The 10,661-nt window shown below is 40.0% G+C and overlaps 1 protein-coding gene across 10 annotated transcripts in view; it reads left to right on the forward strand.

Annotated features, from left to right (window-relative positions):
* The window catches only part of LOC121872313 (BTB/POZ domain-containing protein 1-like), a 120,218-nt gene extending 110,185 nt beyond the window's left edge, over positions 1–10,033 (forward strand). For 8 of the 10 annotated variants that reach the window (XM_042375021.1, XM_042375020.1, XM_042375019.1 and 5 more), the window contains 2 exons: positions 5,482–5,691; positions 7,061–10,033. In XM_042375021.1, coding sequence (XP_042230955.1) covers positions 5,482–5,691; positions 7,061–7,979 — 1,129 coding nt within the window. In that variant the 3' untranslated portion in view covers positions 7,980–10,033. Of the gene's footprint in view, positions 1–3,355; positions 3,765–5,481; positions 5,692–7,060 lie in introns of all 10 variants that reach the window. The other 2 variants (XM_042375016.1, XM_042375015.1) reach the window with 1 other exon arrangement.
* The last annotated feature ends 628 nt before the right edge of the window (positions 10,034–10,661 follow it).

A 10,661-nucleotide genomic window follows, 5' to 3' on the forward strand; every position in this document is an offset into this window, starting at 1 on the left:
GAAGTCAATGAGTTGTAAGCTTTCTCACATTTTTAATTACCAGGAATAAATCATCGTTTGAACCTTGATGAATCGTGCACGAGGGACAGGCGTCTTGTGTAATTATGTTGAAGAAAAACAGTTTAGGCTCGTGGCTCCAGTTGCCCAGCATAGTTGGTGAACATTTTACCCGTGGCTGAAACTTTATATCCTTGCGTTTAAAACCTTCATCATAATAAACAAAATGTCTTATTAAAGTATGTTTTTTTTTTTTGCACGTAGACGAATACTGGCTCAAGGTTGTATTAATAAACCCAATGGCCTCTGTAAGAACTGTATAGGAGATGGTACGTTTATTGGTCGAGCGCTGGTGAACTCGCTGACCGCCACCAAAATAAACATTAAACTCGCTAAATTAACGTTTGTTTCGTTACATTAACTTCACCGCCTCTTACGCCTTGTCGCACAAAAGAGCCTCCGTGAGATTCCGCCAAGCTTTTGAGTCTTGTGCGTTTCTTTGGCTACATTTCTCCATTGTACTCTGACTCCCTTCTTCACTGTTACGTACTCATGACGGCCAAGGTCTTCTGTTCTCTTGGGAAGCTCAGTCTATCTCCTCTGTTATGATTTTGTCTATTGTTGTTACATTTCTTGAATAGTCTCATTATTATACCAGCATTCATGTCCATAGTATTAATCTTACAACCCGGTAGCGGACGCAAGTGGCAGTAACGTTTATATTTATATTCAAGATGTTTTTCTTGTACATCATAAAAGCACGAACGAAAATTCAATAAAAGGATTAATGGCTAGCAAGAGCACGAGCGAAAATTAGATAAATGGAGTAATATCAGTGTTACTTCTGGATGAAGAAAGATGGCGGCCCATTGGCTTCGGTCAAACACAGTTCACCTTCTTACCATTTGTTATAAAAATTTTAACAAAACATAGCGCGGGATATGAGACTGACAACATGATGATTCGCTCGCGCTCATACACTCACGGTCACTGTTGAATCATTCATCAATATTGATAGTCACACCAAAAACATCATCTTGTTCCGTATCCCAAGTGCGACCCCCAAACACATTATCGTTTCTCTGTCTTATGTTAATACAGTATGATTTCTTGTTTTTCTCTTCCCCACCGCTCTTTCTCCTATTATGTGTTTAGTGTACCCCTCCCTTCCCCCGCGGTGTGTGGCGGGGTAACAAAGCCCCAAGAGTCAGTCGCCTCCCCCCTGGGCGTAATGCTTGGCCTGGCTGGCTTGTCACGCCCCTGGGTTTTACCAGAACGACCTGGCTAGCCAGCCCGGACACGCGCCTCACTCTCTTGCCCTTGCCGTATCAAAGGCTGCCCCCACTATACCTTAGGAAAAACATTGCACATTATGCACACGAAGGCATTCAAGGCTTCGCAGCTTCCACCAGCTCACAACCACTCGTGTTTCATCACTTATATCTTCACTCCACCTTCACTCTCTGGCATTCTCAACCTTTAATCCCCACTACAGTCAGCAACTTTACCCGCCAGTCTTTATATTTTCGACGACTTTAATATATCTCGGCTCAGTGATATTATAAGCAACATTTAATTCCGTGTGTTGGTCAGCTTCATGAGTCTGGACAAATTAAATCGGCGTCGTAATTTAAACTGAAAATAATCTCCTGAAGCTGTTGTCTTGGAAGACAGCTGACGAGGGGCGCCGAGTTTGTCAGGGTAACACAGTGTTGTCACGAGTGCAGTGTCTGCATGTCCCTATTGACCATGGTCCCTATTAAGGTGTGAACTACGACGTACCTGGTAGTGTGTGTGATGGAGTGTAATCCTGTAGTGTGTGTTGGAGTGTAGTCGTGTCGTGTGTGTTGGAGTGTAGTCGTGTCGTGTGTGTTGGAGTGTAGTCGTGTACTGTGTGTTGGAGTGTAGTCGTGTAGTGTGTGTTGGAGTGTAGTCGTGTAGTGTGTGTTGGAGTGTAGTCGTGTAGTGTGTGTTGGAGTGTAGTCGTGTCGTGTGTGTTGGAGTGTAATCGTGTCGTGTGTGTTGGAGTGTAGTCGTGTCGTGTGTGTTGGAGTGTAGTCGTGTCGTGTGTGTTGGAGTGTAGTCGTGTATGTGTGTTGGAGTGTAGTCGTGTAGTGTGTGTTGGAGTGTAGTCGTGTAGTGTAGTTGTGAGTGTTGAGTCGTGTCGTGTGTGTTGGAGTGTAGTCGTGTAGTGTGTGTGTTGGAGTGTAGTCGTGTCGTGTGTTGGAGTGTGGTCGTGTCGTGTGTGTTGGAGTGTAGTCGTGTCGTGTGTGTGGATATAGTCGTGTAGTGTGTTGGAGTGTAGTCGTGTCGTGTGTGTTGGAGAGTAGTCGTGTCGTGTGTGTTGGAGTGTAGTCGTGTAGTGTGTGTTGGGTGTAGTCGTGTGTGTGTTGGGAGTGTAGTCGTGTAGTGTGTGTTAGAGTGTAGTCGTGTAGTGTGTAGTCGTGTAGTGTGTTGGAGTGTAGTCGTGTAGTGTGTGTTGGAGTGTAGTCGTGTAGTGTGTGTTGGAGTGTAGTCGTGTAGTGTGTGGAGTGTAGTCGTGTAGTAGTGTGTGTAGTGTGTGTAGTGTAGTCGTGTAGTGTGTGTTAGGAGTGTAGTCGTGTAGTGTGTAGTCGTGTACTGTGTTGGAGTGTAGTCGTGTAGTGTGTGTTGGAGTGTAGTCGTGTAGTGTGTGTTGGGTGTAGTCGTGTAGTGTGTAGTCGTGTAGTGTGTGGGAGTGTAGTCGTGTAGTAGTGTGGGAGTGTAGTCGTGTAGTGTGTGGGAGTGTAGTCTGTAGTGTGTGGGAGTGTGTGGTCGTGTAGTGTGTGGGAGTGTAGTCGTGTGGTGTGTGTAGTAGTGTAGTCGTGTAGTGTGTGTGGGAGTGTAGTCGTGTAGTGTGTGGGAGTGTAGTCGTGTAGTGTGTGGGAGTGTATTCGTGTAGTGTGTGTTGGAGTGTAGTCGTGTAGTGTGTGTTGGAGTGTAGTCGTGTAGTGTGTAGTCGTGTAGTGTGTGGGAGTGTAGTCGTTAAATACAAGTATTCTCTTTTAAGTTCTTTCACCATATAAGACGTCCAGCAGCATACTACTCTCAGGGGATAACTAGTCTGCTACATAATGAGTTGTGTGGCTCCATGAAACACAGTGGTCGGTCCTCTATTAGGGCAAAATACTCCAGGATGAGTTGTTTCCCTGTTCTAGGATGCCTCGGCAAAACTCGTGGAATTATCAATCCAATACCGAGAGATTTTAAATATTTTTTCGGTGTTTTTCGCCTTAATTACATTCGTGGGGGTAAACAGAATTGTGGATTATGACAACTATATAAAGCTTTATGATAAATAAAAACTATGAATTGACTAAATATCTTCATTCACAATCAGAGTAAGTAAAGACTTGACATGATAAAAACAAAGCTTACAATAGTGAACGGTCCTTCAGCAGACGACTACATGGAGATACAAACACTGGAGTAATATTGTGACATGTACAGTAACTGACAACTGAGAAAGTTGTGTAAAAACAGAAAGAGAGACAGCGATAAAGAAAACTAGTGATTGAAGTAACAAGTGACACACACACACCCGGGGAGTGAGCGCCGGGACAAATGTCAGCCGACCTCCTCCTCGGATGGATCAGTAAGTGTGGATCTAAAAGAGAGAAATTAGCGGTGTGTGGTTGTGAGAACACACGCAACGCCGCCGTTGCCACTACCATGAAACGCCTCGTCTACTACACCGTCATGGGCCCCTGCAAGTGGGTCCAGCTCTCGCTGCATCTGATACGCGGCAGGTAAGGTTCCGTAAAGTCATCTCGAACTCCCAGCATGGTTTTTATTATTATCTGGTCGTTATTTATCCTGGAGACTAACGACACGACCTGGGGTCAATTTACACGAGGGTATGGTTAACGTTAACACAATAGGCGACGTACTAGACTTCCTGCACGGCCTTAAGGATATAAACATTTTCAATTGTTATCCAGCACCATCAAAACCATTATCTCAATATACAGGTAACTAAAAAAAATTATACAGTCACTGCCCCCTCCACTGTCCCTTACCTCATTGCCCAACACATCAACGCCTAGTGCCGGCCGGGTTGAAACAATGCAATGTACTCGTAATTCAACACAACCAATAAAGAGTACAGCTACTTGTGTTTCAGAACAAATATATTCAGTTAGTCAACGCCTGATCAAACATCATGGCGGACATTTTAGTGTTATTCCCTTGCTATTAATTTCAGAATGAAGATAATCACCTCAGCCAACACCCTTTAACTGTAATGATGACGAATATTCAAGTCAACCAACTTTATAAACTCATGTCGTAACTATGAGGTAACAATACACCATTACATTATTCGTCCTGTGATCTCGCCCACTGCTCATATGACCGACAACTTCCAAATACTGAATGTACTGTATGCTTGGTTCAATGTACTGTAGGTATAGATGTAAGATGACCGGCAGAGAGGGAGATAGTCTCTCCACAGCGTTAAGCCGGTAAGTTCAGTACAGTATAATGTTTACACACTGTCGTCACAAAAGAAAAAGTCCCATCATAATGTTCGAAAGTGTCCGTATGTTAGGCAAGTCAATAACAAAGACTTTAAAAGGTAAATGATAAGTAAAAAAAAAATAACAAGTAACATATGAAGACTTTGAAAGATAACATGTCTACTCATATTCCGAATATCGTTGTTCATACGCTCGCCTACAAACAACTTGAAGTTACTAAAGGTAAGGTTTGATCAATGGCGTTATTTATGTTGTGATATAACTTTAGAGGACACTTAATATATGGGTTACCATATAATTGTATTTTGGTGTTATTGATGTATTACAGAGGTCGTTGTTATAAAAGTATGTCCGTACTTAACAACTATGGTCTTTAAACACTTAATCAAGCTTAGTACAAGAAACACATTAGCTTCATCTATTTTTTTCAGGATACTTATACAGAATTTTGATCGAGTTATTAATCTAAACTTATCCCATTCACTTATTGATACAATTTGTGTTTGTCTCAATTTATTTCATTCATTAAGTCTATATATTAGTTTATTTCTTTATATCTAAATGATTCTATTTTGGTTGACTTAATTTTGAAGCTATAGCCTAACCTAACCTCTGATCATCTACTGTGAATATTTTTGTTCTTTCTTTTTATTCTTCTCTTTTCTCAGTCTTAACTTTATCCTTTTTCAAATATTCTTTCTGTTATTACTTCTGTTCAATTAATCCTTCTGTTCAATTAATCTTTCTATTTAGTTATTACGTCTATTCAATTAATCCTTCTGTTCACTTATAAAGTCTGTTCAATTAATCCTTCTGTTCAGTTATAAAGTCTGTTCAATTAATCCTTCTATTCAGTTATAAAGTCTGTTCAATTAATCCTTCTGTTATTACTCCTGTTCAATAAATCCTGCTCTTCAATATTAATCCCTCTGTCAACCTGGATACTCCCCCAAAAACCCTCGACTAAGAACGACTCTTTCTCCCATAGATCATACAACCTGTACGAGAACGAGGATGGGAGCGACATTATCTTGATGGTGGGGGATGAGGTGTACCGAGAGAGGATCCCCGCTCACTCCTGGGTCCTGGCTGCCGGTAACCAGGTGTTCAGGGCCATGCTACAGGGACCGATGGCTGACAGGCACAAGGAAACCTACAACATCCCCACTGACCCCAAGGGATTCCAAAATCTACTCAAGTAAGTTTTGTCTCTGTGGTACTATACTGGGTAATTAGGAGCCTGGGAACATGAGGGAATAAAACACCTCGGGATGAAGTTTAGTTCACATAATGATTAACACCCTAACGTTAATATAATCTAACTTAGCCTAGCCTAACCTAAACTTAGCTTAACCTAAGATTAGCCTAACCTAACTTACCCTAACCCAATTTAACCTAACCTAATCTAATCTAACCTTGCCTAACCTAACTTACCGTAAAATCACCTTACCTAACTAACCAAACTTGACCCAATTTAACCTAACCTAACTTAACCTAACATACCCTATCTCAACTTAACCTTACCTCAACTAACTGGCCTAACCTACACTAACCTAACCTAATTTAATAACCTAGCCTACCCTAACCTAATTTAACCCCCATCCCACCCAGCAGTAAATAAGTACCAAAGTTTCCAACTTGGGGAAGTGGATGCGGTCGAGTGCAGTACCGGCCATGTTGCCTCCGAAGGCTTAGTATACAATGTGCTGTATCCACACTGTGTGCTGTATCCACACTGTGTGCTGTATCCACACTGTCCCTAACGGGCAATTATACCTGACTTAACCTAATCCCTCAGATGGCGTTAGGGTGCTTAATTATCAAGTAAAATAAGCTAGGGGAGCTTATCTTAATATGAACCTGAGACGTGAATCGGTCGAGTAAGATTCATATAGTCGAAACTTTAGCTCAAGAAGAAATTAACCAACAGCGCCATCAAACAACTGTATACGACTAGACATAAACCTTATCAAATATTTATACTTAATTATATTTCAAATGTTAAAATAAATTGTTAAATCCAAATAACAAGCAAATGGTGAGTTTCATATAAAGCTAAAAACAGAAGAAAAAACGATATCCTTATTAAGTCACGGTTCTCAGAGATCATTGTACTGATATAAATCACGCTCTCCTGTCTGTCATGTTGACTTTTTAGAACTAAGTAACCGCTGTATGTAATTAAGCACGCACGCACACACACACACACACACACTCATCTGGCTGGGGTCTGGCTCTTAAGTTCTTTTTTTTTTTGGGGGGGGGATCAAAAGTCGTGTCGTGTCGATGACTTTTAAGAGATAACTTAGAGAGCAACTCACTAACATTAGGTTCCCCAGAATAACCATTTAAGAAGTTCTGTAGTTAGGAGAGGTCGTCTAGTTAGACAACAGTTGTCATTTCCCAGTTAAGTTGAATTTTTTTTTAGTTTGGTCAATTCCCTCCTTCATAAATATATTATTTGTAGTAAAGATCCTGATATCTCGCTTGAACTGTGCATGAGTAACATTAGTAGGTACTTTCAATATTGATCATAATGCTGAATGTAACTGTAATTCTAATTACAGGTGGCTGTACCGTCACGAGTGTGGAATCCAGAGTATGGAGAGTGGCCTCATCACCCTCCAAGTGGCGATCCAGTACCTCTGCCCAGAACTGGCAGAACTGTGTGTGGAATATATTGCACAACACCTCAATGGGAACAACGTTCTCAGAGTCCTGCAATACATTCACAGGTACTGTCCATCTAACCAGGGTTCTGACAACAGTGAGATCTCAACAGCTCCTTCAGCTCCCAGCTTGGAGGATCTTGATGAATTTCCACAGACTTGTGTAGATCCAAGAGTGGAGCAGTTGGAAAGGTCTCAGCACACTGTCCACAACATGACTCAACTGCAGGAACTGTGTGACGATGCAGACTTCCGGGACCCCACAGCCTGCTGTACTGACCTCTTCAACGCGTGCCTTGAACTAGTAGATCGGGAAACACGGTTAGTCCTGGCCTCAGAGCTTTTGGAAGAGGTAGATTATGACACACTTGAACTTATTTTGAGGCGCTCTACACTGAATGTGCCAAATGAGCTGCCAATATTTGAGGCAGTACAGCGCTGGTCAACAGCAAAATGCAAACGTGATAAGTTACCACTCACTCAGGAAAACAGAAGGGCTGTGTTGTGTAATCTACTCTACCATACACGCTTCCTACAGATGAATAATGAGCAGCTTCCACAGACTGCTTGCCTTCTGACGGCAAATGAATTTAACTACGTGAGTGGGCGGATCTCAGGTCACAACATGACCACCATACCTCCCACACTAGCACCACACTTGTCTGAGATGGACAAACCTCGCTGCCACACACCCCCTGGAACACCACAGAACGCAAATATCAAGAACAAGAAAAAGCGTACCACTGGTAAGAAAAAATATACAAGGAAGGAACTGATGCTGGATATTGTGTCGTGTCTTGCAGTGATCTTTGATTAAACATGAATGTTAATATTTGTGTTGCAATGATTCTCGCCACACTGTCACAAGAAGAGCCAAATGGATAAAATCCTTAACTTATATATTATCTAGCTTTTTTTACTGATTAAACTTATATGTTAAAGTCAAATATGTTTGTATCTTGAAAACATTAACATGTAATACGAAATACATAAGTCGAAAAATTGTTATTACAGTACTTAAGTCATGTTGTTTTGAATATACACAAGGTATGTTTCTCTTGACCCGGTAAACAACTTATGAACCTTTGCTGTTATTGTAGTCATTGAATTCTATTTGATTTGATCATAGATGTTTTATTGTATAGATGTTGAATCATTTATTACTTTATACTTGTATCGGAAAATGTTGCACAACTCATTCGCAGAATTTGGACTGCAACAAATCAAAACGTGAAGCACCTTCTGAGAATGTGCCTTCTACTATAAAAATACAGGATATATATATATATGTGTAGGAATTATAAGTTACTTTAACTTAAAACTTGTTAAATAATAATGAATGAATGTAAAACATATTCCTTTTTTATGAATAGTTTTTCCAAATGTACAATATACAGTAAATAGTCTAGTCATTCTTTTCTCAGCATAACATAGTAAAGTCTAAAAACAGGATGTATAATAGAAGGAACGAGTAAAGGCACGGACACTCTACACTGTGTGATTAAATCTGTATCATAATGCTCTGGTTCTGGCCATACAAGATATTATTTTATTCTTACGACTCAATATATCAATCGGGGTTCATCCACAAAATTGAAAATAAAATTACTAAACAGAATGCATTGCCACAACGATGAAAATGTTTTTGAACGATTCCATAAATGCAATGTAATTATAATGGTTTATCTGGCTCGTGGGGAAAATGGCATATTCCTGTCATATTAAGACTCTTCACATTCATTCTTGTTGTAAACGTCAGTGAAGATGACAATGATAGCGTTCACCTCAACCACCATACATACAGTGAGAGTTCATCACGAGACACTTTCCTCCAGCATCCTATTTATAAAAGCACTTTAATATGTCATGACTATACACGGAGGCAGCCTGTTGTGCAGTAGTGACAGACAGGCACAGGAAACATCCAGTGTATAGTGAGAGCAAGAAAAGAGAAGTCTAATATTTATGTTAAGTTTGTGTGTTAATAATGCTGAAATGTTTCTGTACAAACTTCTGTGAAGAATGTGCAGAGTAAAACCTTGTACTATGCCCTTAGACATCCGTGCTGACTTTCCCTGTTACTGAAAAGTATTTATTTATGAATTGAATACAAAACATCACACATACAGTACGTCACAATACCTTTACAGATTAATAATGACCAAATGTGTATTTTTTCTAACTCCAATGTACTGTAAATAAAACAACACAGACTCACAGTAGGATTACAAAAATTCCTATTATTTGTTACCAATGTTCTTAAAAAAATAAAACCAAAGAGTTAAAATATTTTAATTTTATAATCAGTGTGATGTAATAGGCTCCTCAACGAGGCTATTCCCAACACCAGCGTGTGTTTTATTATGTTTGATAAAGTTTATATCATTATTTAGACGAGTATATTCAACAGGGAATATTAACACGGATCACTGTGACAAAGAAAGTAATATTCAGGCAATAATATATACTGCACTACACATCATGATAGGATTTTTTCTTTATCGGAAAGTCAGCAAACGATGAAGTGATTTGTTTATCCACTTCCTGTCTGAGTATTACAGCAGCGCTCAACATGCTGACCCATCCATGTTTTCCTCTCCTTTGATCTTTACCCAATAAATAGTGCAATACTTGTATAATTTAATGTAGCTCACCCATGCAATACCTCGCTATCAAGCATCGTATTCTTGGTGTTAAATCTTCACAGCCTGGTCAAGGACTTGGATATATACAGTAGATGTACCAACAGCCAGCCAGGGTATAAACTCATATATTCTCTACGCAGTCAGCATTAATTATTAAACAATGAACGGTGTGTAGACGCGCTGTGAGCATGTAAAGACAAAAATAATTGATACGGACGTAAATAGTTGTGTCCGTCAGTTCGGCCCCAGACAGTGAAGTCATTGGTTTGAGCAGCAAGCGTTTTATTTGTCTGTAACTTGGATCATTACGATGTACACAATATTTCTCTTATGTTTATCTCAACTGCCGAGAATGAACAGGAATGTCTTTGTGATTTATGGTCGATGTTACACTAAGTTCCTAAAATATTTGTAGAGATGAATACCAAGGAGAATATAATAAATTAATGACAAAAGAACTCTCTCATTACGGGGACGTTATATTGCATTCTTTATCTTCCTCGTGCTGAGAGGATACTTATGATACTGTACTGTACTTAATGAATACCAAACTGTAAATATTATAACTATGATGAACCACTGTGGGTTTGTCAAGTATTTGTATGTCTAGCACAGTGTTTCTCAAACTGGGGGGCATGGCAGGCTAGTGTAAGTAGTATATGTTTGGAGAAAATGTGGGAACTCTGATTCAACTGTTTTTTGGTACTTTGCCTTGTTAGGGGAGATATTGTTTTGTTTTTTTAATTGTGTGTAATCATAATACCCGTATGGTACAGTTTTGATATTTACATAGTATGGTGCAGCAGCAGCTAGTTTTTCATTTCCAACGGATTCGCTCAGCTTGCACGATTCTA

This window comes from Homarus americanus, unplaced genomic scaffold (genome assembly GCF_018991925.1).
Source record: "Homarus americanus isolate GMGI-L3 unplaced genomic scaffold, GMGI_Hamer_2.0 scaffold5589, whole genome shotgun sequence".
In the NCBI taxonomy this organism is placed as follows: domain Eukaryota; kingdom Metazoa; phylum Arthropoda; class Malacostraca; order Decapoda; family Nephropidae; genus Homarus; species Homarus americanus.